Source organism: Ammospiza caudacuta, chromosome 5, assembly GCF_027887145.1.
Source record: "Ammospiza caudacuta isolate bAmmCau1 chromosome 5, bAmmCau1.pri, whole genome shotgun sequence".
NCBI classification, from domain to species: domain Eukaryota; kingdom Metazoa; phylum Chordata; class Aves; order Passeriformes; family Passerellidae; genus Ammospiza; species Ammospiza caudacuta.
In genome coordinates, this window is record NC_080597.1 from 11,068,004 (window position 1) to 11,095,096 (window position 27,093).

Here is a 27,093-nt window from a genome sequence, read left to right on the forward strand (position 1 = left end):
TCTGACATGAAGAGTTTATGTCACTATAACATGTTCAATCATCAAGGCTGTGTGAGCACCAGCCCACGTCTTTTCTCATGCTCAGGCTCCACAAAATGCCTGCTCCAATGTTTTTATATGCCCAGACTCAAACACATATGCTGCACAGTTGCTCCTACATGACCAATAACCTGGAATTCAGAGCATGTAAAATAAAATATAAGTCAAGTGGAGTAAGAAACTTCGGCCCTTCCACCTCCAGAACAATGTGTTCATGGCTGGTCCTAAAGAAAAAGAACAAAACCAGGCACAGCACCTGCTTTTCTTACTTTTTATATAAAATAGACATTTACATACATTTTCTTCTGCAAAGACTTGGAGCATAACTCCTTGATGTGAAATCTAGCCATAAATCCCACCGTGAAAAAAGCAAAGACTTTGCAAATTCCTGCATCACTGACATACATCCAGCTGCTGCTAAGAGTGAATTTATTTTTAAAATATTTCCAATCCACAGGCTGTTTTCTTGTGGTTTTGTTTTTGTTTGGTTGGTTTTCTTCTTTCTTAAAAAGATATGCACAGCTAATTTAAAAAATTAGATACAGAAATAAGAACCATATGAACAACAGGCAATGCAAACAACTTCTGCATGAGAGGAACACGCAGTGTGACATCCACTTCAGGCAGAGATTTCTACAGTAATACAGTTGTGTTACAGCTGTAACTTTTACAGAGGATACCACTGGGGGTATTTTCCAGAAGAAAAAATTCTCAGCAAGTCAGTACAAACATGGCAATGAACTTTTGCAAAAGTTATCAAGGTTACCTGAAGCAACTTTGCCACATTAAAACACCAGTGAATGCCAAGCGCTGTTTTTTTTCTTTTTCTTTTTTTTTTTTTTTTCTCTTTTGCTGCTGGGCTTAAATGTACATGAAAGCAAAATGGTGCATTTTGAAATTGCTGCAAGAGACTGAAGGTTGGGGGAAAAGCCCTCTAAGGGCTAATTTTTTGAAAGATTGTGCATAATTGCATATATGAAAGATAGAAATTGAGCACTTGGTCAACTTAATCACATAAAGATTGAAGAGACTTAAGCATACACCAGCTGTTTCAATGAGCTGGAGGACAAGTGGGGCAGAAGACCATATAATAATATTCTAAATTGCTTAATTAATAAATTAGACTGACCATTATCTTCTTTCACCAATATTGTACACCATATCAGGCCTGATTTCTGTAACTGTGGAGAGTTACAGAAACAGTTTTTAGATAATTTTAGGGGCATCCAGCCTCGCCTGCAAGTTAGCCTCTGTATTTTGAATTTTTTTGACTTATACATCTTTCTACTCCCATGCATGCATGCCCAGCCCCTTGTCCTCCTCTGGAATGAAGGCCATTTGCACTGCTGCATTCACTTACTGTTTGGCCAAAACAAATTGCCTGCACATTTGTAGGAAAATCTAGTCCAAGAAGTCCATGAGAGAAAGAAAATACCCCCCAATGCATTATTTATCCTGGGGGACAGAAAAGGGATGGAAGCAGAGAACACTGGAATTTAAATAAGCAATAAAATAAAATCCATCAGCTGCAAATATTATCCATGGGGAAAGGAAAAAGCAACACAATTATTATGTTTCTCATTTAGGATTAAAATGTACAGTGAGTACATCAAAGTCCTGTTTAACCAGCTTTCCATTAATTCTCTGCTTTAAAATTAGTGAGCACTGAGGTTTATCCAATGCAACTTGCAGAGAGCATGAACTCTCCCCCACCAGGCAGATCTGCAGCCATTTGTTAATCTGCAATCTCTGCAAACCATGCTGAGCACTGGAACTGGTAGAAAACAATGTATTTATAACTCCTTGTTTTAGAAGCTGTGTGATGCTGGAGGAAGAGAACATTTCCTATGATTAATTAGGATAATATAAAGTTATCACAAGGTAAGTTGCTTGATTTACCTTGCACAATAGCATTCCATGTTGGTGTAGGTAACCATCTCATATCATACTCTGTTCTTCTCTGCCTGCAGTAAACCTTTGACATGATTGCCCTGAAGAAACACAGGGCATCAGCATGGGTGCCAACAGGACAGGGAGTCAGCTCAGAGCTTCACAGGGGTTTAACTGCTTTGGCAGCCCATGCTCTGAGCCATTCTCCCAGTCTGCTGCCAGTTTGCAGCCTGTCATCCTGCATAGATGGGGTATAAAGTGCTGGTCCAGGAACGTGGGGTTCATTATCAAGCTCTCCTCTCTGCAGAACTACAAACCCAGCTCCAAGGTGTGGAGGGCCAGCCTTTGGGCACGGAAATGCAAACTGCTGCAACTGGCATTAAAATCCCTGGCTATGTTCATTATCAGCCTGGTTCAGGCAAGTGGATATGCCTTGCCTTCCAACAAACCACCTCCCTTACTGGGGCATCTTTCTCCATTTTCTGCAAGTAAGACAGTGTTGCACAAATGGTAATCAATCCTTCTCCAGGATCTGGGAGGGGGGCATCCAAAGCTGCATTACGCTTCTATACATACACAAGTTTTAGGAGGTCAGGATGGCTTTGATCAGGTTTTAGGACAAGCAGGAGACAGTAATTTCTACCAGGTCTCTCAGGAAAGACAAACTAAGATTTATGCTGAAGTTAAAAACATAAAACTAAGTCTTCCCCCTCACAAAGCATTGCTATAAAAAATACAACTTCTGCATTTGAAAAAATATGTTTCATTGGCCACTATTTAAAGCCACAAACTATATAGTATTTATTTAATCTATCTTTTGAGGCAAAGTTTATAGCTGATACACATTTTTAAAGGAGGCACATCTCCCCCCATGCTACCCACTGACCTTCAGCTGGCTGCTGGAGCACTCTGCAGGTGCTTCCTCCCTGGGGGCTTTGCATGGTACCCCTGTCAGGGCAGCACCAAACACTGTTCTGCCAGCCCCAAATTCACTGCAGCACAGCCAGCCTGGGCACACAGGCCTTTGGGGAGCTGTCCCAAAGACAGGCTCACCTTGGGGACAGGCACAGAGATTTCTGGTCCAGCTACCTCTGAATATCCCAGCAAAGAACCATCTACGACCTTGCAATGCCTGTTGGGGAGCTGACTGCTGTCAGAGGCCATCTAAGCTTTGGTGTCCCCATCCCATGGCACTGTGCTGGCATGATGCCACCTCCTCCAGGCCATCCTGGCAGCCCAGGGGTGTGCAGATCTACTGTGTGCAAGGCAGCCAGCAGAGCACTTGCCCTGGGGACCTGCAGTGAGTTCATGTGAGTTCAGCCAGTCCACAGCCACAACAGCTGTGTGAAAAAACAAGGGAGGGGTGCTGAGCCAGCCCCAGGAGCTCAAACCTGTCCCTGGCCCCATGAAGTAAAGTAGGCTGCTTGGGCTGGGAGCAGAAAACTCAACAGTGAAGCAATTTGCTTGTTCTGATCTCAGTGCTCCCCTGGAAGCTGGTTTGGAGAGAGAGAACCCAAACACTCGTGGTGCCACCTCTTCTCCCCAGCAGTTTTTCACTTCTGCCCAGCTGTGGCTGGCTGCTCTCCTTGGCCAGTGAGGCCCATCCAGCCTCGTCTCAGTGGATGCACAGCCATGGCTCTGGCAGGTCCATAAACCCAGACACAGACAACTGTATCTGGGAGCTCCAAACACAGTTGGAGTCACATCAATAATTCATCAGTAACCTGACCATCACCTGTGCAGCAAGACACTGTTATCACCAGGCTTGTCAAAGGAAGCCAGCACAACCTCCAGCACATGGCTGAGCCATCCCACTGAGGGAACTTGGAGAGTGCTGAAGTGCCATGGCCAGCTAAATCTGGGCACCACAGCAGTGCCAGGCTTTTCCTGACAGATGGTTTTTTGGGCATTGTACACCTACCTGAACTGTACTAACAATGCCAGACCCCGGGCTGCTGGGCCACAGTCAAGCTCAAACAAAACAACTTTTCCAGCAGTTTAGTGCTGCAAGAGGAACAAACTGGTGACCAACGCTAGTGTCCAAACCCAAAGGCAGGAAGCAGATCCCACTAATGCTCCCTGAGAACTGGTGCAAACCCCAGTGGAAGCAGCAGAAGTGCTGCTTATTGCAGGGCCAGTGTGGTCCAAAGTGCTCTGCAGCCACTTAGAATCATGAGAGGAATTATTCCAGCACGCCTCCTTGGTACTCCCTTTTTCTAACTTCAGACAATATGAGTCACAATGCCCAACCATGTGGCCAGCTGTGAGGGATATTGCCCAATTTGTATAAAACAGAGAAAATATATTAATTATTTGATTATTATAAGTTAAATAAATAAAGCTCAAAAATAAAAGCCTCAGTTCTGAAGAGAATCTGTTTTCCCACATCAGTATTTAAAAATATAGATTTACGACTGATCAGCTATAGGTCATTTTCTGTATCTCTTAGGGGAGTGGTGAGAACACTTTGGCCAAGTATTTTGTCAGTGTTATCACCATGATAAATGGGCTTTGTCCCTGCACACCCATAAAAGAGCCTCCTTCGTACCTTTCCAGGCTAGGAAATGTTCCCTAATCTCCCTGTGGCTTTACTTTACCTCCTATATTGATTAGATAGATTGTTTGTTTTCCATACTGGGGACTGAGTAGGAGGACAAGTAATCCTAGAGCTTCCCATTGCCTTTGGACACTTCAGTTTTTTCAGAGTAATAATTATTTGGCCTGGAGGGAGAGGGCAAAGGGTAAAGCCATATGATATTTGACAAAAGTGACATCATGAACCTGAATTACCACAAAATTATTGTCTAATGAATAAAACATTCAGGCTAGGTTTTCCCTCAAAGGATCATCTGTCCTACTTGTAGAATCATCCTTCCAGGGTGATATTTAAATAGTTTCCTCTTTCTTTTGAATAATTTTCAAGTCCCATTTGGAGCTGTAAAAGCGACCACCATTTCATCAGCATTAACCCCTTGGAACCTTTTTTATGTGACCATTATGACCATCCTTCCTGTCTGCAGCACTTGCAATGAAGCCCATCATTGGTGCTCTACATGGATGAGGTGAGCCTGTGTGTGGAGAACAGGAGGTGCTCTTTCACCCCTGCTGCAATGGATGAGTGCTTTGTCTCCATGGTTTCCCTGGTGACAACCAAGATACTGAAGGTGCATGTCCCACCCACTCTCCTGGTGTCACTAGAACAGCCTAGATATGAATCTTGATTAAAGGAAGGTTTTCATTCATGCTCCAGCACATCCCACAGGACCCAAGGATCCCATGATCCCACAGGATCCTGTAACTTTGATTGAACCTATGCATGCATTCAAAGTTTGCCTTCCCTAATTCTGAGTCCTATCAAAGCTCTTTCAGCATCACTTTGAGCAACAGGCTTCCACCACACTCTTCTCCAAGGGGCACGAGTGTCCTCCTGCTGGTGACTGATTGCTATGTTTGGTCTTTCTCCTGGACTTCTTGAAACCGTTTCTCCAAGCGATCCAGCTTGGCCAGATTCTCCTTCAGCAGCTTGCTGTTTGGAACCAGCTGCAAGGCTTTCTCGTAGTAGTCACGGGCAGTGATGTAGCTCCCCTGCAAAGAAAATGGGTGCTAGGTCTCATTCACATTCCACACAGAAAGTTTGTTCCCAGGGTGAAGTGAAAAACGAGACACAGGGGAAACAGAGTTTAAAAAACCTGACATTGCTGGGTTACAAAAATATTTCTTTATGAAACAGATCACCAAGTGCTGTTGACCTAAATTTGATGAAACTCACGCAGCAAGAAATAGATTTACATTTTTTTTTGTTGTGTTGCACCAGAAGAGTTAATTTTACTCAGCAACAGGATAGCTTAAGGACATCACACAATGTCACTCCTTAAGACCCAAATCATAATGATATGCTAAAGTATTCAAAAGAATAAGCAACCACAGGGTAGGCTGCCTGTTTCCATAATTTCATGCCAGTATTCTGCATTAGACATCTTTATTAAATTAATTAGGTAGAGAAGAACCTTAAAAGTCAACTCACGGTGACATTTTTCTAAGGTAGGTCAACAACTGAAGCAGGAAAGCTTTTAAGAGGAGCAGGTTGTTCCTTGCAGCCTGCACTCTAAAAATATGAGATCTGCTTTACCAAGCCACCTGGCTGGGAACTCCAGCTGGGGTGAAGAGACTTCCTTCCTTTTTGGATAAAATATGTCAAAGGACTTGCTGTTCACAAACATGCAACTCTTATCAGTCTGAAAACAGTTTAGCTTTTTGTCCTGTGTAGTAGTGTCTGCACCTGGCAGCTTAAGGAAAACCAAAACTGTCATACCTTGATGTGCTCAATGCCTCCCATATTCATCCAGGCCTGTGCCTGGTCTGGGTTGAGCTCCACAGCCCGTTTGTAGCTCTGCAGAAACAGGAAACATTTCTAGGTTAGGAGTCTGACTCTTCAAACCAAACCAACGCTGGAGGGGAAAGAGAAACGCAGTTTCCTCTCCTGAAGCCATTCAGAATGGAATTCAAATTCCCCTCATATACAACGCACAGAGTGAATTTCAGTTTCTTTGCAGAAGAGGCACAGAATGTGCTGCTCCATGGCTCAGCTCATCTCACAGGTTTTCCCTGCCAATGTGTGCTTTTCCTGCACTCTGAGAGGAGCCACACCTGCCACCCTGCCCCCTGCACCACTGGGGTCTCCTGCACATCAAGGTGATTTCCTTAGGCAGTGCCAAGCACAAGCCCTGCCAACTACAAGCCATGTGATTGCTCTTTATCTGCAAGGCTTTAATTTGGAGCTGGCAGCAGACTCTGGGACAGCCACTTGTATGGAGGTTTCACAAGGACCTGAGGGCAGGGCTTTCCTTCCCCACTGACACTGAGAGTGGGAGAAGAAGCCATTAGGACATTCCGGAGTCTGTCAAGCAGCACTGTTTTTACATTGTCACAACAGGAAAGGATTTTCAAATCAGGATTAAACATCTTTAGGGATATTGAGAATATTCAGAACAGTCCAATTAATATTTTCTGAATCAGAGAATAATGGAATGGTTTGGGTTGGGAGGGACTTTTAAGATTATCTACTTCCAGCTCCCCTCCTACAGGCAGTAAGTGACACCTTCCACTAGACCAGGTTGCTTCTGCACTATTATTAATGCTAACATAATTTCTGAGCTATCAAGCATCCTTCTTCACAGGATAAGCCAACCTCTCAGTTATTGGCTTCTGAGGTGAGATATAACAACATGGTGAGCTCTCACAGGTCCCCAAGCTTCCAGCCGAGCCATCTGGAGCTGGTCACTGACAGCAAGAGGGGCTGGGGCTGGATGGAGCTAAGGTGAATCCCACCACAACTGTGTACTTAACCTCTCAGAGCAGGGAGCAGTATTTCCTTTGAGGAATGAGGAAAAAAGTTGCAATTAAGTCTGGTAAAGTTAGCTGCCTCACAGCTTTCTCTGTACCAGTGATAGACTCTGAGCTCCTAAGGCCAACAGCAGCCAGGGTGTTGCACCAGGGAGTTTCACACACAAGGAGCAAACTCTGTCTTTTAGCCTATAAAACCACCAATAGGTCTTAGAGCAGTCGTACCTCAAAAGCCTTGTCAAGGAGATTCTGTTCTCTTAGCTGGTTTCCTTTAGTGAAAAAGAGCTCTGATATGACTTTTGGATCCTTTGGTTTTAGCTGAAGCGCTTTTTCTATAGCTTCAAGTGCCTGTGAAAAAGCAAGAGGACATTGTGTGCCTTCCATTCAGTGCCTTCCCACTTCTCATTCTTTCCTCACCACTATGGACTACCAGCATTAGAATCATCTTTCTCCATCCCTTGTTAACCCCACATCATTAACACACAGGGAAACAAGATTTTTAAATGCCTGTGTGGGAACCCAGGGCATCCCTCTGGCTGCCCTGGATGGCTTGAGCCCCTGGCTGGAGGCTCAGAGGCCTTGGCACAGAGCCAAAGACACCTGTGGCTTTGATTTTAACCCATGGAGAAAATTACCAACTTTATGTAAAGATCTACAAGCCACGAGAGTTTAAGCAGAATGATAGTTAATTTTTGACAAGGCAGGAAAGTAGAATTTTGGGGGTTTAGAATGGGGGTTCTGAAGCTAAGATGGAGGGATTTGGGCATGCCTTGTCCCTCCTCTTCTTCTTCTTCTTAGCCTCCATCTTCTGTGTGATGGTGGCACTTTTGAATTGGTTTAGAGTAGGAACAGACTGTCTAACATAGGTGATAGGTATTGGAAAATTATTGTAAATAAAGTACACATAGTTTTTAGTATAAAAAACTAACACAGCCTCAGGGGTGTGCAGTGTGCCACGGACCAACCTGCTAGACAGACCTCAGCGTGTCAGAAAAAGAATGTATAGATAACAGAAGATAAACAACCTTGAAAAGCACAGCTGAGGAACCCTGACTCCTTCTTCAATTGTGGGGCTGGGAAAAAGGGACTTTCCAACATCTTGGGGTCATCTCGACCACAGAGACTCTGAGACAGCCTGGGGCTGATGGGCACTGGGGCTGACAGCAGCAGGAGGTATAACTGATAAGAAAACCACACTGCTTAGCTTCAGTCTTAGTACATAGATAAACTGAGGGTTTTAGTGAAGAAATAATATATTGAATGTGCGCTGAGGCACGTGACTTGCCCCCAGAGAGACAGAGTGTAAAACTCAACCTGAGCTCTGTGTGTGATCCCTTGGGACAAGGCTATCCCACGGCACGGTACCTTGGCATAGAGCTCCTGCTTGCTGTAGATGGCTGACAGGAGGCGGTAGCACTCCAGGCACTCCGCATCCTCGTTAAGGATGTGGTTCGTCATCTTCTCCGCTTCCTTTGTCCGCCCCATCATGGCCAGAACCTGAGCCTGTATAACAGAGCCACAGTGTTACACTTGACCAGCTGTCCCAGGGTGATGTTATGATGCTTGTATCCGTGATGCTGTTCATTTAGGGGACTCCTGGGGCCCCCCTAAGCTGTATGTTCACTGGTAACAGCAAGCAGCCAAGGAGACTCCACATAGCTTCTGAGGGTGCTCATTAGGTGAGGGTTTATTGGAGGTCCCACCTCCAGGAGCAGCATGGTTTCTGAGGGAGAAGGGGGAAAGGGACAGGAAGGGAGAGCCTAGGGAGAAAGGACCAAGAGAGCAAAGGGCTAAGAGAGATTCTCATCTCCCTCGCACAGCTTGACAGGCAGATTCAAAGTGGGCATGGAACAAGCCTTGGGCCAATGGGATTACAGATCCATGATCCAGGGGAGGATCACAGGCCTGGAATAAACCCTACATTATGGAGGGGTGAGACAGAGCATACCATTTAACTAAAATGTAACACCACATATCCCCAGTCAGGTGTTCTGTTTTTGCTGGATATTATATTCTGTGCCTGAGAGCAAAGGTGGGGAGAAGCAGCAGAGTTTTGTTATCAGGGACTGGACTCACTCCTCCACAGTCTTCTGGATCACTGTTGCTGTCTGGGCATGGACAGGGCAGAACACCGTGCTCCTTTTGTTTTTTAGTTAGTTAGTTAGTCTAGCTAGCTGAGGCAGTCCAAGCTTTCCCTGGACTGCCTTTTCTTTCCCTTTTCTTGGAATCATTTGAACCTGCTCCAGACCGGGACCTGAGGAAACAGCACAAGCTCACACTTTGCAGCCTGCCGGGACCTGCTCTGCAGCCTTTCCCAGTGCCAGAGGGACTGACAACAGAGTGATCACACACAGGAGAGACTTTCTGAATTTGTCATCTCTTCAGAGCAGCAAATTAGTTTTGTTGTGGGGTATTGCTCATTTTTTGTGCTAGGGAGTGCTTTGCCTGTTAAATAAACAGGTTCTTTCCACTTCTCTACAAAGAAATTTTTCCCGAACCAGGTGCGGGGAGGGGACGCGTGGGTTTGCATTCTGGAGGGGCCCCTTTTGGAGGTTTTCTCCCAGATTTTCCCTAAGCCAGGACACCAGCTGAGCCCTCTGCCCCGGGCTGAGTGGGTGCTGCTGCCCTGGCTCCCGCTCACCAGCGCCAGCCGGGTGTCCTTGCTGGAAGGCTGCAGCGCCGCCGCCTCCCGGTACACCTGCAGCGCCTCCTCGTAGCGCCCCGTGTTGTAATACAGAGCCCCCAGCGGGGACAGGATCTCCGCCTTCCTGGACACCTTCAGCGCCCTGGGGGTGGGAGAAAGGCAAGCTTCAGTGTGGGAGGAGCAAAGGGGAAGAGCGAGGTGGGCTTGTGGGGGATGGAGAACCAAAGCTCTGCTCCATCCCAGCCTGGGAAGGACAAATCCCCTGGGGAGGGATGAATGTGCTCACAACAGTAATCCCACCATCCAGCTGAGAAGGAGAAAGAGAAGGAGGAGGAGGAGGAGAAGGAGCCACCTTCAAAGTGCCCTCAATGAGCCTGCAGCGGGGGGGGGATGGTTGACAGATGAAACCTGGGCAAGGTGAGCACAAATCTATATAATACTCCCACCCAACCCATCCTGCTGCATTCCAGGAGTCAGAGCCTGACTGCTGGAACACTGCTGGGAAGGGCCAGAGTTCCTAATGGTGCCAAGGGTTTGGTGCTGAGCTGCACAGCACTTCTGGCTGCTCCTGGTGCAGCAACCACAGACCACCTTTGAGCAGGCTGGGAGTTGTGGTAATACAGCCTGCTCCTACCACCGAGAAACCTCCAACATTGTCATCAGAGCATCCCCCCAGGCAAAAGCAGCAGTGTCCATCCTGGGGGCTTGGGAATAGTTCAGGGAAATCAACACTGCCTGAGGCCATGCTGCATTTCCAAGCACTCCCCAAAACCAGCCACATCTATTTCAAACAGATGGAGAATGAAGGGAGGAAATCCCATGCATGCACTGATAGATCTGTATAATAGAAACCCTTTAGCAGAGACAAGCCATACAGGGGCAGGAGGAACCCCTCTGTGTCCCAGCCCAAATCCTCACCTCTTGTACCACACTTCAGCCTCTTTATTCTGCCCCAGGGAGCGGTGAAGCCTGCCCAGGTTCACCATGGCCACGTGGTGAGCAGGGCTCAGGAGGATGGCCTGCCTGTAGTGGGACATGGCTCTCTCAGGAGACCCTGGAGAGGAAAACAGCCATTAAACCAGAAAAAAAAACCCTGTGCAGCAGAAAAAAGCCCGTCTCAAACTCAGCACATGGTAACACTCAGGCTTTCTTTCTTCTATTGCTCTATGCATGAGTCCTGGGGTAACTTTATGCTGCTTGCACTATCCCCATTTGTCTGTTTAGCCCAGAAATAAGTTTTGCATCTTTAAGACCATGCGAGAGTGAAGGGGGAGAAAGAAGAAGGGCAGAGTTTGTTATCAGGAACTGCACTTGCTCACCTACATCCCTCTCACAAACTGGTGCCTGCAGACAGCAGGACAGAGCTCTCCTTTGCTTTTTAGTTAGTTTTTAGCTAGCTGAGGCAGAGAAGTTCCCTGGACTGTGGTTTTTCTTTTCCTTGGGCCTGTTTAACCCTGCTCTGGACAGAACACCCAGCAGAGCACGGGCAGCTCCAGCTGTGGCCACCAGGCCAGGCCTGGGCTGTGGCATTTCCAGTACTGGAGGGACTGAGCGAGCTGAGCTACAGCCCAACAAGGGACTTGTTGAGTTTGTCATCTCTTTTGGACTGGCAAGAGGTCTTATTGTTTAATATTATTCATTTTTTGTGCTGGGGAATGCTTTGCCTGCTAAATAAACGATTTTTTTCACTTTTCTCCAAGGAAATCTTTTCCCAAACCAGTTAGGGGAGGGGTCACTTAAATCTGCTTTCTAGAGGAACCCCTTTGGAGGTTTTCTCCAAAATTTGCCCTAAACCAAGACAGCAAGGAAACATTTTGAGAAAGAAATCCTGCCTCAGCATTTTGAATCTAAGCATAAGAGAAACTGCTATCCAAACTAAGATTTAGTCCCTAATATTCAGAGACAATCCTGAGAAAAAGATTTTCTAGGGGGTGGGTTTTTTGCAAGTTAAGGAACCAGTCACAACAAGATGACTCCTGACTGAAAGCACCCTCTTGATCATGCAGCACTGGGGACACAACCCCTGTGCTAAGGACAGAGCCCACCTCAGGGAAGGGGCTGGGGCATATGTGCCATCTCCTGGTGGAGCATCCTTTTCACCCTGGCCCACTGGAGAAATGGGCAATGAAGAATGAAGAACAAGCCCCCAGTATTCCCCAAACATCACCAGAATTGCAAATACTTTCAGCTCTCTCCAAACAGAGATTTTCCCTCCACCTCTGCTGTGCTGCTGCTCTGAGCTCCAGCTCAGTCTCCGTGTATTGCTCAACAGGACAGGGAGTAGCTGCCAGGGACCAGCTAATTCCCACTCTGGGCAATAAATCCCAGAGCAGAGGTGTCCAGGTGGTTGTTTTGGAGCACCATCTCTGTGCTGCACAGGAGCCATTGGGTGGCACTGCTTCACTGTGTGAAAATGTGCAAGGTCCTGCAGCCCATGACATCACCAACACCACAACAAAACACAAGCAAAAAGAGAGGTGCAAGATCACTACCCCAATGCATAAAGTTCCACTTTTAATAATGTCTTTTTATTTAGCTAAATAATGGTAGAAGTATAAAGTTTCAGCATTACAGAAATGCAAATATTGCATTTTTAATCCCAGGGTGATTTAATTGGCTTGCAAACTCCAGACCAGATAACCTCCTGATGAAAACCAATACTAAAAGAGCTTTGTCCACACCGAAGCTTTTCAGTGTTAGCATTTTTTTTAACTGATTCACTTCACAATGTATTTAATTCCATTTCAAGCTGGAAAACAGATCTCAAAAACAGCCAGTGCATGTTGGGGCACTGAACATGCTGCTGTGGGAATTTTTTTTCGTATCTTCACAGATGTAGTTTGGTTTTTTTGAGACCATTTATGCAACTTAAAATATACACTGGCACATCTCAGCATGTCCTTTACAGGAGTGAGGAGGAACATCTGTGCAGAGGTTCAAAAGTGTTGAAGACTCACCCAAGGCTGAGGACATGTTGTTGAAGATACCACTTTTTCAAAACATCCAGCAGCAGCCTCAATCTTTCCCCACCACTGAGCAGGCAGATGTTTTTGAAAATTATACCTACAAAACATCCTGGGAAGCAGCTGGGCACGCACTGCAGCCCCTCAGCCAGGCAGCTCAGCACACTGGGGTAACGTGCATCATTAAGGGAGACACACTCAGTGTCTGTGAGCACTGCAGAGCTGTCTGGAGCTGTGGCTCCCCAGAGCTGGCAGTGGCTGCACAGAACCCTGTGAGTTAATTGCTGTGGTGCTCCCCAGCATCTCCCTGTGCCGCCGGTGCGGAGCGCAGCCACTGACAGGCTCAGCAGCAGCCACTGCCTTCACGCCTTGCCATGCCTCTAGCAGGGTTATTGACACATCAGCCCCCAAGGAGCAGGAGTCAGTGGGATTTTTTCCAGTTGTTTGTCTGTAGGGAAGCATAGGAGGAAACCAGGAAATGATAGTTTTGACTTTGGCAGAGTACGAAAGTGTAAAAAAACAGAAAGTGCTCTGCACTGCATTTGAACCACAAATTTTGGCAGGAATAGGAGTTTATCTGGGTTGGCAAGCAAAGATGAGTACAACATGAGAGGGAAATTACTCAGGAATTTTTATTATTTGCAAGCTTGAATTTTGCCAGGGCCCAAATTCAGAACCAGAACTTCTCTTGCTAATGCCACGATGCCTCTTTTGATTATGAATATTGATTTTGGTTCTGTACTTGTTTCACTGGTACTACAGAGGGGTGATGGCCAAGTGTCAGCTCAAAGGGAGAACAGCCAGTTGCAGACTGACAGACACCATCTCCCTTTTTCCCAAGCACCACTGGAACTGGGCACGTGTGATGGGGAAAGAAGGGGTGGCAACCACACACTTCAAGCCTACACTGTTTCACCACTGAGTCTTGGCTCTGTTCTGGAGGGACCACAGTGAGACAACAGTCCTTTTCCACCAGTCATTTGTCAAATTTAGCTTTGCTTATAAAGCTGTCAATAAAAGGTGGCAATTAAAGTGACATCTCTGTTGCTGTTATGTGAATGCCAGAAAGTGCCAAGTAAGCTGGATGGGAACCAGAAGCCCAGGAAAAAAGGATGCCATTACAGAGCTCCTCAAAAATCAATTCACCCCACAGTGTATAAGGTTTTGTTTTCACAGATTACTGTGGTTTGAAAGTCATGTTGCTTTCTATAGTGGTGGCACTCAAGCCTTACAGTCAAAGAGCTGCTTTGTCACCAAGTAGGGCTGCACATGCTCCAGAGACCATAATGATCCATTTGTGTGCCTGTGATTTGATTTGCTGTGGCCATGCCTTGCTGGAAAAAAGGCAGTACTGTCAGGGTGCTGCCCAGCTCACACTGAAGAGGCCAACTGCCTGTGTGAAGATGGTGACAAACACTGAGGGGAGCAGGGGGGCTGAATGAATGCTCCTGCTGCACAGTGCCTGCACTGATGGTGAATTCCAGTGTGCTGTGCCCTCTCAGCAGCACAGGGATATTTATTTCCAAGCTACCACGGAGGCACATCTATTGCCTTGGAAGCTTTTGACACCCTTTTAGATGTGTACTGCTGAATAAAATAAACCAAAGCTAAGCAGACAGAAAGGGAAAAATCCTGTGCTCCCTCTCACTTACCAGTGTCAACCAGGAAAACGCCGTAGTTGTTGTGCAGGTCAGAGCTCTCTGGACAATTCTCTATGCCAGCCTTATAGACCTCCTCAGCCTCCTTGAGCCGTTCCTTGAAAGAGAAGGAGGTTTCTTAGCCATGGCAGAAACTCTGTCAGCACCATTTGCTGCATTCTGAGACAGCTCCCTCACTGCAGGGGAAGCTTGGGGATTCCACCCCACTTTCCAAGAGGCCAAAATTTGACCCCATGGCATGGATGTGCTATAGCTGCCACCTGGTACCCCAGAGCAGTTCAGACAGCTTCCCCCCACGCCTCTGCTACACATGAAACACCTGGAGAAAGTGGTGCCTGTGCAATGCCAGTGGAAACACCTGGAGAAAGTGGTGCCTGTGCAATGCCACTGAGTCCCCAGCTGGGTGCATGCACAGCCCGGAAAAACACAGCAACAGGGATTGGGCTGGTTCTGTTGAGAAATATCTGTCATCTGGGAGAGGATATGTTCTAATTTATTTGTTTAATGAGCATCTCACTTTTCCCCTCTGGAGCTCTGCTGTTCTTTCCTTAAGCAGTGAGGAAAATACAAGGAATGAAAGCTTGCTGTGTGTGATAGCTAGGGAGTGAGTGGAAGCAGGAGAAAGATAGAGGGTGGTGAAAGAGCAGGGAAATCTGACAAATTCAGAGGGTGGTGAAAGAGCAGGGAAATCTGACAAATCAAATTAATACCAGGCACTCTCAGTGTGTGAGGTGGAGTTCACTGGGACTGATAGGACATGCCAGCATGCTGATGCCCCAGATGCACTGACTTCTCATGTTGCATAGATTTTCAGGGAGGTTTGCTGCCTCTGAACATTTCTAGAAAATATGGATCTTTTCTTTGGAAACACCCTGCCTACAGACAGCATCCTGCTGGCTGGGTTCTGTCTAGCCTGAGCTATGGGCAGCCTGGTTCTGAAACAACAATCAGGCTTCTCCTGTGGATCAAACAGCAACTAAAAAAGGTTTCCACTTCCCTCCACAGTCAGACCACGTGTGCCCACTGCCTGCATGCTCACCAGCAAGGGTGCCTTCCTTCCCCCCACCTCAGAGCCTGTCTGTCAGCTGTGCTTGTGGAGGGAGGCTGTGAACAGAAGAGACAAGCACAGTGCAGAGGGGTGTCAGGAGAGCCTCCAGCACCAAGGATGCTCCTCTCAATTCTTCCCCTTCCACTGAGCAGCACAGCCCTACAGCAACAAACTCCAAACCTCCCAAGAAAGCAAATTCAGCCAAGTTCACTGAAAATTCACCTCCTTCACTGAGCAGAGCCTGCAGCTCCCATGCTGAATCCATGCTGAAATAAGAGGTTGCTCCACTCCCAGCTATGGACTGTCCTCAAAGCCTGCAAATGGCTGAGCCTCCTGGGCCTTCCCTGGATTTAAAATCTGTACCTGACAGCAGCTTTAGCTCCACAGCTGCTTAATGTGAGGAGTCTTTTCTCACCTCCTATCTCAGAACTGGAGAGCTGGAATAAATTGCACTGAAAGAGGATGACTTGATCAGAGAATCACACAGCCTGCCACAGTTAAGTCCCTTCACATTTACATGATAAAGGTCAGCCAGCAAAAAAGATAAGTGTGCAATAAAGCACAGAAGTACGTTTTTAAAAAGTGCTTAACTTTAGAAGTTTTGGATAAATTGATGTGAATTTGACAACATTATCCTGCAGAGTCAGGAAAAGTGTAGTGATCATCAGAATTGACTAAATTGAAGAGCAATTTTTGGTGCATATTTTCTAAGATTTATGTCTTACTTTCTTTCCCTCTGTTTTTAATTTTCAGCCAATGAATGCAGCTTTGTATGCCTGTATGTCAGCTTATTTTATTTACTGATCATAAACCAAATTTTTTAAGCAAGGGAGGGCTGTGTTAAACTAGATTAGAGTGTTCCATGTCAAAACATTCACCAGTATTGAGCATTCTAGCACTTTTATGGTGGTTGCATTGCTTTTTTGGCACCTAACATCCTGACCCTGCATGCCTCAGGCTCATTGCCCAGTCCAACAAAGTGTTTGCATTAAGCACAGTCAGAAAGTGGCAAGGGTGGAACCTGCTACTCCTGCCAGAGCTTTCCCTCCTCACAGCCTCTCCTCTTCTCAGCAGAAACAGAGCTCCAAGTTCATCAAGGCTAGATTCTCATTAACACTTAATAATGCCACTCCCAGACCTTCATGAAACATTCATCGACCTCACAAAACTCAGAAGACTGGCATAAAAAATGTATGAGATTTTTATGATATTAAAAAAATTATGCATATGAGAATCTTTCCGTTGAACTCCAGGGTTTTTAGGTCTGTTTTTTATAAGGCTCAGCTTTTCAGTTTGGTTATGCCTGAGTAGGCTCTCCTCTGCAGCTAAGTGGGTTATAAAGTTTCTTTTTCTAAGAAACACACACATAAAATCAGATGAAGCTAGGGCCTGAGAAGAGCCACCAAGTAGCACAAAATGATGGATGAAACTGAAGCTGGAAACTGTGGGGAACCAGTATTAGAATGTTGTGAAAACGGGCAGCAAAAATGTTTGATTTCTGCTACCAGCACTACTGCAGTGATCACAGAAATCAAGGAAAACAGCAATACATTGCAACTGAGTTACAATTCCAAGCAGAAAGAGCAGCCAGAAGGGCAAGCATTTATAAAGGCACAAACAAGCCAAGCTGTTCCATACAATACAGCAGTGGGTTTTTGTCAGCTCTGGCTTCAGAATCAGCTATCAAGGAGAGAAAAGGGCAATTACATGAAATTACAGGTTAATTCCCTGGCATCTGAACCCTTCCTCTTAGCAGCACTATTTACAGGGATAGAAGGTAAGGAACCATAAGGTGTATTTCAGATTCATCCCCTTTAATATGGGGGGAACATGCTGTGCATGGCTGTGCACCCACCAAGACAATCCTGGTGCTATTTCACTGTGTCCACACATTTCCCTTTTAGCCTTGGAGCAAAGCTGGAGAAGCAGAAGCTGTCATGGGCACCTCATGGCAAGTTATTTAAACATGGCATTTAACATTATTATTTAACCCCCTTCCTATCACATCCCAGCAAGAGGGACTGTCATTTGATATTTTCTGAAAAATCTCCAGGATTTCTTCTCCTGGCAAGATGAGAAGCTTCAACTTCTCCCTGTTTTGCTGCTTTGGAAAGTGATTTGGAGAATTGTTTACCCAGCATGTGAATTGTTTTGACTTAATGACAAATCCCAGTCCAGCTGTGTTGGGACTCTGGTCTGTCATGGGTTTCTATTATTCATTCTTGTCTAGCCTTCTGATGTATCCTTTATCTTTCTTTAATACAGTTTTAGTATATACTTTCTTTTAATATAATATAATATGATAAAATAATATATCAGCCTTCTGAGAAACTTGGGGTCAAATTCTCATCTCTCACCTCATCCTGGGAACCCAACACCACAACAAGGGACCCAGTGGTGCCATCCCCAAAGCCCCACTGTGATCCATCCTGTAGTGCCTGGCCTCACAGATACCCCTACAGGTGTCACACAGGCTCTGGGCCACAAGGACACACAAAAATACTCCTTGGAACTTCTAGCAGTTTTCAGCTAAAAGCTTTTATTGCTAAGCCAAAGAGGAAAACCCAAAACTGTGAAAATGAGCTCCTGTCAATCATCCTTTGGGCTGAAGATGCCAAAAGCTCTGCCTGTACCCCTGGAGGCCACGGGCAGCAGCAGGTACTGTAGGACAGACCCTGATGGACCCTGACCATCCTGTGGTCTGCAGGATGGATGTGTGAGGCAGGAGGTGCACAATCAAGCAGGCATCTGCTGTGGCTGAACATGAGAAAAGTCTGCAGAAAAACTGCTGCTTTCTGAGAAAATTGTACTATCTTTTTTGCCTACCACTTACTCAAGTCACAAGAGGATGAACAATCCATATGTAAGAGAGATGAATTATTGCTGGACTTATTAACGGCATTTGCTTTGGGCAGAAGGTCTCAGGACTCTATAGTGGTTTTATTGCTCTGCTGACCTGGCAATCGATCATTCTAATTAATAATTTCAATTAATATTAAAACCAGGTAATAGTGCAGAGGACTCATTTCCTATACTTGCAGGACACTCTTCATTGACAGGCTTATTCAAAGCAGGGCTACCATTCAACAAGGCTTGCCTTTAAATTCGGACACTATATTTTGAGATCCCTGCAGGTAATATTGATAATATTTGAAATTCTCTTAAAAGGGAAAATAAAATAAAATAAAAATAAAAAGGGAAAAAAATAAAAGGGTAAATAAAATAAAAATAAAAGGGGAAAAAATAAAAGGGTAAATAAAATAAAAACAAAAGGGGAAAAAATTAAAAGGGAAAAGAAAATAAAAATAAAAGGGGGAAAATTAAAAGGGAAAATAAAAATAAAAGGGAAATATTTGAAATTCTCTTAAAAGGGAAAATAAAATAAAGAGGGAAAAAATAAAAGGGTAAATAAAATAAAAGGGAAAATAAAATAAAAATAAAAGAGAAATATTTGAAATTTTCCTAAAAGGGAAAATAAAATAAAAATAAAAGGGAAAATAAAATAAATAAAAGAGGAAAAAAAAGGATGCAATTACAGAGCTCCTATAAAATCAATTCATCTTTCAGTAATTCACATAGATCATAGGTGAGTTTTGCAGAGTGCCTACATCCTTGAAGAAGATTAAACAAGACCTCTGCCTATAGTTTTGCTGAAATTCATCCCCTTCCCTTACACAGAGAAGATTTCACTAACCAGAATAATGGAGAAGAGCAAAAGATACCATTTTGCTTTGTCTGTATTTATATTTTAAGAAAGCTTCAGCACCCCATGCTATGGAACAATTAGATCTGAAAACTGAAGGAGGAAAAAAAATCAGTTTTCAAAAGGTTTGCAGAGCTGTGCAGGAGCTGTGAAGTTACAGGGACCTTGTCATCCACCCCCAGAGCCCCAGAGTGGGACCATGGCACAAAGCACAGCACCCCTCACTTGCTGCTGCTGCAGGTGTTCAGGGAAGGAGAGCTCAGTGGTCCCAGTGTGGGCACCCACGCCTCCATGACTCCTTCTGAACTCAAGGATTTTGTTCCTCAAGTTCTCTTTTCCTCTGTGGGGACAGCATTTCACTTCACAGGGATGTTGCAGAAATAAATTATCTAACTCCAGCGAGTAGGGAGAGCCTAAGTAATGAGCGTGGGGAGCAGGCCTGAGAGGAAATGAGTAATCCTGCCTGCAGAGCACAGCCTGGGCCATGCACAGCAAATAAGGCCTGGAGGCACCTGAACCACGAGGTTAAATAAAATATTGAACAGCCGCTCATTAAGAGCAACATAAAGCTAGGGAGCCCTCCCACCTCGTGAGCATCTACCACAGTAATCAGGGGCTGTACCCTGTGTGTGTGTGTGTGCAAGGGGCAGAATCTGGGCTGCAGAGGCCACCTGGTTTGTGACAATCCCCAGCTCTGCAATGATTTATTATGCAATCTCCAGGCTATCTGTGTAGGCGTGTGTGTGTGAGGGGAAGCTCGCCTCTCCTGCTGTCACAACATCCAAGGTGCCATGGATTGAGACTTCTCCACAGAGGCAGGGAGGGGGTTTACTCACAACTTCAGCAGTGATTTAATTCAGAGCCACACCACGTGGGTGCAATTACTCACTGTGGATGAGTTGCCTCCCATCCTGGAAAAGCCATCTGCAGAGCAGCCTGAGAGCTCTGTGCAGACAGCGTGGGCCCATGCCTGCCACCATGGCTGAGTGAGGCAGGGTGGGAGATGCAGGAGGGGCTGTGGCAGTGGCAGCAGTGCAGGGTGGGAGGTGCAGGAGGGGCTGTGGCAGCAATGCAGGGCTGGAAGGTGCAGGAGGGGCTGTGGCTGTGGCAGCAGTGCATGCACACCAAGGCACAGGGCCCGAGCCATCCCTGTTACCTGCTCAGCCAACAGCGAGGCCAGGCTTGAGTAGGCATCTGCAAACTCTGGGCCGTACTTAATGGAGTCCCGCAGCAAGATTACAGCTTCCTCCTTCTTCCCTTGGGACCTGCAGCAAGAAGAGAAAAAAACCAGAAAGGAATATTCCTGTAAGCACTTGTTGAGGTTATCCCACTGATTAACTACTTTAAAGAGAAGTGCAAGTGCCCGGCTTGCCCTTTTCAACAAAGACTAAATGATTCATTCATGCCTCCTCTCCACAATGTGAGCACCCAGCACTTCCTCAGGACAGAGGATTTAATGAATCAATACACTTCAGTATCTGAAGGGAGGGCACCAGAGGATGGAGGCACTGTGATCTGGGAGCAGGACATTCCCTCTCACTTCAGTAGGCTGGAGGCACTGAAATCCTTCATTTCCTTTACTAAAACCTTGAGGAGTCTCTTACAGATCCACTTGCAACTCCATTATTTTGAAATTAAAATACGTCCAAGTTAAATCTGCCTTGGATCTCTAAATAATTCCTCAGCAAGTCGATGATTAGGCTGGAGAAGTTCTATCCTTCAGATCCCAAGGAATATGAATGGAGACAGCTGAAAGATGGCTGTGCTGATGAGCTAGGTTTTTTCCTAGCATTGCTCTGCATTTATTGCTATGGAAAATGGAAAAGGTTTCCCTAACAAAAACCTTGGGATGTTTATTTATTTGAGCTACAATTTCTCCCCTTTGAAAAATGAGAAGGTTTCCTGAACAAACATCTAAGGATGTTTAGCTGGGCTGAAACAACATTTTCCTTGTGCTGGGTGTACAAAGAATATGAATAGGAGGGCTTAGAAAAAGAAACAAAGGGCTCTGGGGAAACAGAAAATATGTGAACACCTTGCTACTTTGGCCTTAGATTTCATCTGAGAGGCATGGTCAAGTAACCAGATCTTGTTTATAAGGTGCAAATTTCAGCTGATAATATATGTGGCTTTGCAGATTTTTCCCCTTTCTAGTTGTGTAACTGGAAGAATATTTTGCCTGTGCATTAAGCTAAGTAAAACCAGTTGTGCTAGTCTTTTTCTTCTTCCAGTGCTGTTCCACATAAATTACACGAATGAAGCAAAAACAAATAAAGAACCACTTTTCTCCTACACTAATTAAAGTCCAGCTAGCTTGTCAATTTATAAAACTTTGGGATCCCTTGGCTGGAGTTTCATGACACACATTTTTATAAATCAAAACCAGATGACTGCTTAATAAAGGTATTGATGTTTGGCAGAAAATGTAGGAAATGCCCACTACAGAAATAAAAGGATTAAGTGATCCACTCAACAGCAGTAAAAGTTCCCATTAACCACAAGCATTCACTCTGAACATGGGGCAGCCCTCTTAATTACTCTTTCATTCCAACATGGCCTCTTTTTTTTCTCCATTTGATCCAAGAACAATGTTTGCCTCCTGAAAGTGGGGGTAAAGAGGGAAAGATTATGGCATCTTTTTATGTGACAGACTGAATCACATTAAAAAAGGCAGATCCAGTAGTTTCTCAGAGGGCTTAGGCCTGCAAGATACCAAGTGCTCTGGCCAAGCACTTAAATGTGTACTTAACTTTTATGCATGCAAGTTGAAAATTAATTACTGGTTGAAGTGCTTTCCTGGCTCAAGGCCAACCCTTTGCAGGATCAAGGCCATCTCATATAAAAATCTCCTGCAATTTGGGAGAGCACAGAGCATTGAAAGAGCAGTCCAATGCACTAATTTACCATAAACTGGGGATCTGGAGCAGGAATAGTTAGGTAATGCACATCTTTTCTGTGATAGAAAGAAGAACAAATTCATCTGACAGGAGCAATATATGACCACTTATTCCAACTTTTTACCCAAATTACCCTGATTTACAATGCCCTCTCTTGACTCCCTCTCCCACCTAAGCCCACAGCCTTGCCTCTACAATCAGCATGCTCAAGCTGAAAACAAGGAACAGCTCTTTCCACTGAGAGCATCTCTCTCATATTTTTGCAAGTTGGAGAAGCACCAGGTTAAACACCCAGCCAAAGCCTGGCAATGCACGGGGCTGCTAGCACTGGAGCAAATTTCATGTGCAGCAGAGAGCAACCCAGGAATAAGTGCTCTAAAAGACTTGGTAACTTTCATCTTTTATTTTGTGAAGTTATTGAGACTGTACTAAAGCCCGAAACACAAAAATCAACAAAGGCCCCACAACTGTTTGAACAAATTTTTACAAGGATACAGCAAAGCCAGAGCCAAACTCTTGTGGAGGTGCACAGTGACAGGACAAGAGGCAACAGATGCCAGAGAAGGAACATGGGACATCCTGATTTGATATCAGGAAAAGTATTTCTCACCACAAGGGTGGTCAAACACTGGAACAGGTCACACAGAGAGATTGTGGCATCTCTGTTCTTGGAGGGATCCAAGATTCAGCTGGACACAGCCCTGAACAATCTGATCCAATCAGACTTGCTCTGAGCAGCTACCTTGATCTCCAAATGATCTCTGGGGACCCTAGGTTATAATAACAACCTAAGTTATTTTTTTCATCTACTGTAAAAATTAGACTGCCAGAGTTTGTGGTGGTTTTTAACCAGAGTCTCCAATGTGTATTGTGATAAGTGCAGCACTTCATGAGACACAGAATACCCTGCAGAGACCATTCAGTATCACTGAACATCACCACTCAGTTTGCTTCTGAAGGAAAGGAAGGAACATTTCACTAGCTAAAAGGTCTTAAATCTTAATACATTAATTTCTATCTGATGTTTTCCAGATAGATGGATGGATGTTTTTCTATCTATCTATCTATCTATCTATCTATCTATCTATCTATCTATCTATCTATCTATCTATCTATCTATCTATCTCAGACAGTTCCACAAGGCTGTGTCAGCACACTAACATCAGAAGCCTGTATCAGAGTATCAGAGAGGGCAGACAGTTCCTCCTCTTCTGAATAAATGGCTTTGCTCAACTGGGACTAGATCTCAACAACAAACACTCAGGACACGTTGTGTGTTTCTCCACACAACGTAAACTCAAGATTCAGTGGAGATTGTGTCTAGGCATTTCATTTTCCCCTTGAAAATGAAGCCATAACACTCTCAAAACATGTCAGGCCTTCTTCATAAGGAGCAGGGTACTGGATATTGCAGTGCTTTAGGTGTGGATTGATACACTACCACAAAAAAGATCTTGTCCATTATTCCTGCAACAGAAAGCTGAGATTGACATTAATTTCAAATGTTCATAATATATTGTTTCTTATCTCTTTACAGAAAATACCCATAACCTATAAATTCATGAGGTATTCTGAACAAAATTTATCTGTATCTCAACAAACCTCAATTTATACAGAGGGTCAAATACTCAAAACAGAAGAAAGCAGCATCAGGCTGCTCTGTGTCACTGATCACACAGACCATGAAAGCAGAGAGATTTCTTACTTTTAGGTATACCATCTTCTAGGTCTATTTTAAGTAAGAAATCTGCCAGCATTGTTTAATTATCTGCTCTCCAATATTTATATTAGGCACAAAAATGATGACATACAACTTTATTTCAGGATATGTAAACAAAACCAGAGGTTTATTCAGCCATTACCCTGCAATACTTCCTGAGAACATTCATCTTCTGGCACATAGCTGTCTTCTTTATGTGCAAACAGAAAATGGAAACATCATTTTTCATCTACGACTTCCACAGAAAATAACTTATAAATTCCATCCTGTGTCCTCAAAACAGTTTTTACTCAAGTTTAAATCACAAGCAATGGATGCTTAAATAACTTATTTGCATGGAATAATGAAGGGCAGATTCCCACATGGCAATGACAAAATTATCCTTCCAAAATCCTGGACTTCCCTTCTCTCAGCACTCCAGAGGAGATGAAATCTAGGATCTACCATCAGATTTGCACACTGTGAGCAGGGATGGGTACAGGGAACTCAGCAGAATTCAACTGGGACTTCCCCATGCCAGACAATTCCATGTCCCAGTACAAGCAGTGCTGTTATTAGACATGCCTTAACTGTTGCACATCTGTCCCCTCCTGATCTGCCCCATGCTCTGAAGCCTTTGTAAAGAGGACAGAAAATGCTTTTATTGCTTGACCATTTATCTTCTCTCTGACATATATTTAAAAATCAAAACACTCTTCATAATGTCTCATAACACAGCCAGAAAGTAATATCTGTCTGTAATATTCTGCAGATTTCCATTTTATTTCATTTATTACCCATATTAAACTAGATTTAATATCTGCAGAATACTGGCTACCATATATATGCACATTTTTATATGTATATATATATGAAAGGATAATTGTAGACACAGGTAGAAAATATAAATAAAGACATTGTTGTAGGAAGGGGAAATGTGAAATCTCTGCCTTGTACCTGTCTGGTCATCTCACAAGGTCCCTCATGCTCCAGCATGGCTGATATTCTTTGCTAACCTGCTGGATCATCTAGGAAAGGTGTTGGCCAAAGGGTTTGGGATCCTGTTTTAGGGGAGACATTCATATAGTTTCTGCCCACGCAGCACCTGCTTTATGTATGTGCTAATTCCTGCACTGTGAGCTCCACCTATTTTTTAGCAGGTTTTTTAAAACTGAGCAGGGAGATGAAGGCACTCAGCTTCCAATACAATTAACACAAGTGCTGTGTGCAGATGCACTGCATTGTTTCGGAAGCCTAAAGGAAGTTTAGAAAATGGGAGCAAATGGATGTGGGGAAAGGGCAGGATGACCCTGAGTGCTTGCTTTTGACAAGTTTAGCACAAGCATGACACACATTTAACATACTGCAAAATGTGGCACCACAGAAGGATGCAGAGCACATACAATCCAGCAGGACACACAATATCTTAGGCATCACAATGTGAAAAACATGACATATTGCACAGAAAACAAACAGCATTTCTAAGACATTTTCCCTACACATCTCCTTTGTGCTTTTCCAGTGCAGCAAGTCCAGCTTTTATCCATCTGCTGGGTTATAAGAGCCCTTTGACAGGCCAGATTTAAGCATAATTGACATGAAATGTCCCAGTGCTTCTTCTGGCTCAGATCCTTTGTATTAATATTTTACATTTTAAAAAAACCTCCAAAACGTAACAGAGAATAGTAACTAAGGTACACATGATGGATTTAAAAGACAATATGCATTTTTAAACACCATTGCCACCTAAAATTAATTTCAATCAACCAAATTTGATGAATAATACAAAGACCTTTCTTTTCTCTTGTAACAAGACTGTACCACTTTCCTTCCTTCTCTTTCCAGTAAAGCACTTACCTACTTTCTATTTAAGATTACTCATTTCCCATATTCTAACCTCAAACCAATAGATTTACTTGTAATATTATTCTGATAATTTATCTGCTTCTGAACAGACCAGGGAGCTCAGCAGCCCACTTAACATCCTTTATACAAATCCACACTCAAAGTTACATTTCAGGACCAGAAAGACCAAGTTTTAATGACACAGTGCCACTTTAAAACCAGTCCCACACTAAGCCTGTCACAGTTTAACCAGCACTGTCTGCTCTAAAAGATTTACCAAGACCTATTATCAGCAAAATAAGGGCAGTTCATATCAGAAAAAAAGTACTTTTCCTGCTGTAGTTTATGCAGTTCTGTCAGCAAATACACCACAATATCCTCACAAAACCAAGGACCTTTTTGCTGGTGCTGAAGAGAGCTGTTTTACTTTTTTAAATTGAACCCTTTGCAGATCTTATCATACTGACTTCTTGTACAGATCTAAGTTTAGTCTTTAGATGTGGTTAGTAAAATTAATTTGCATTATTATGATTGTCTGCTATTCTCCTTGCTACAGGCTGACACTCTTAACAACAAGTGAAGTAATGAGCTCATCAACTTGTTTTTAACTGTTCAGGGATGGAAACCAGCCTTCCCCTCAAATCCAGACCTACCTGCTCTGCAGGGGAATGAACTCTGCTGCTCTGAGCATCTCACCACAAGGTGCTTATGCCTAAACTATACATATACAGCTAATGAGGAGAAGTGGGAACTTGAAGAGAGGGATTTTTTGGATATGTGTTATTTATTAGCTCGGCATCTGATGCCTACCTTTGAAAAATACAGCTTCCTCTTCTGGAGATGTTCACACATCTCCACCAGGATGGGGATCTCAGGTGCCTAGGTGGGTTTAGGCAACTCATTTCTGATGCCTGGAACAAATGAATTTCCTACAACTGGAACACACTCGTGAACAGCACCCGGAGCGATGCGGCACAACACAGAGGGATATCCACAATAAACCACACCTCTGTGCCAGCACTTTTGGATGGCACTAAGAAATGACACCATTTCTTCACCAGCTGGCAGGAAAAAAACTACTTTGGTGAGGTGTTTAGGGGCAATGTGAATTTTCTTGGTGCCCCACCTGCACTCAACTTACTTGAGCAGGTTGCCGAGGTTGAAGAGCGCTCGGTTGTGCTGGGGGTTGAGCTGAAGGGCCCGTCTGTAGTAGTCCTTGGCCTCCACCACGTCTTTGGTCAACGTCCCCAGGTTGTTGAGAGCACTTGCGTGACGAGGGTACAGCCTGGCAAAAATGGAAGGGCAAGTTACAGGTGCTCATTCATTAACAAATAAAGCTGATGTGGCTGACTCTGCCACCAGTG

The 27,093-nt window shown here is 44.5% G+C and overlaps 1 protein-coding gene across 1 annotated transcript in view; it reads right to left on the reverse strand.

The window, feature by feature from the left end:
• Positions 1-302: 302 nt before the first annotated feature.
• TMTC1 (transmembrane O-mannosyltransferase targeting cadherins 1) overlaps positions 303-27,093 on the reverse strand; it is a 143,827-nt gene continuing 117,036 nt past the window's right edge. The window contains exons 12-20 of the mRNA XM_058804849.1: positions 26,871-27,014; positions 20,445-20,553; positions 14,532-14,634; positions 10,835-10,970; positions 9,914-10,058; positions 8,638-8,775; positions 7,498-7,620; positions 6,242-6,319; positions 303-5,514 (exon numbers count right to left, since the gene is read on the reverse strand). Of these exons, the coding sequence (XP_058660832.1) occupies positions 5,374-5,514; positions 6,242-6,319; positions 7,498-7,620; positions 8,638-8,775; positions 9,914-10,058; positions 10,835-10,970; positions 14,532-14,634; positions 20,445-20,553; positions 26,871-27,014 (1,117 nt within the window). The 3' untranslated portion in view covers positions 303-5,373. The remainder of the gene's footprint in view (positions 5,515-6,241; positions 6,320-7,497; positions 7,621-8,637; positions 8,776-9,913; positions 10,059-10,834; positions 10,971-14,531; positions 14,635-20,444; positions 20,554-26,870; positions 27,015-27,093) is intronic.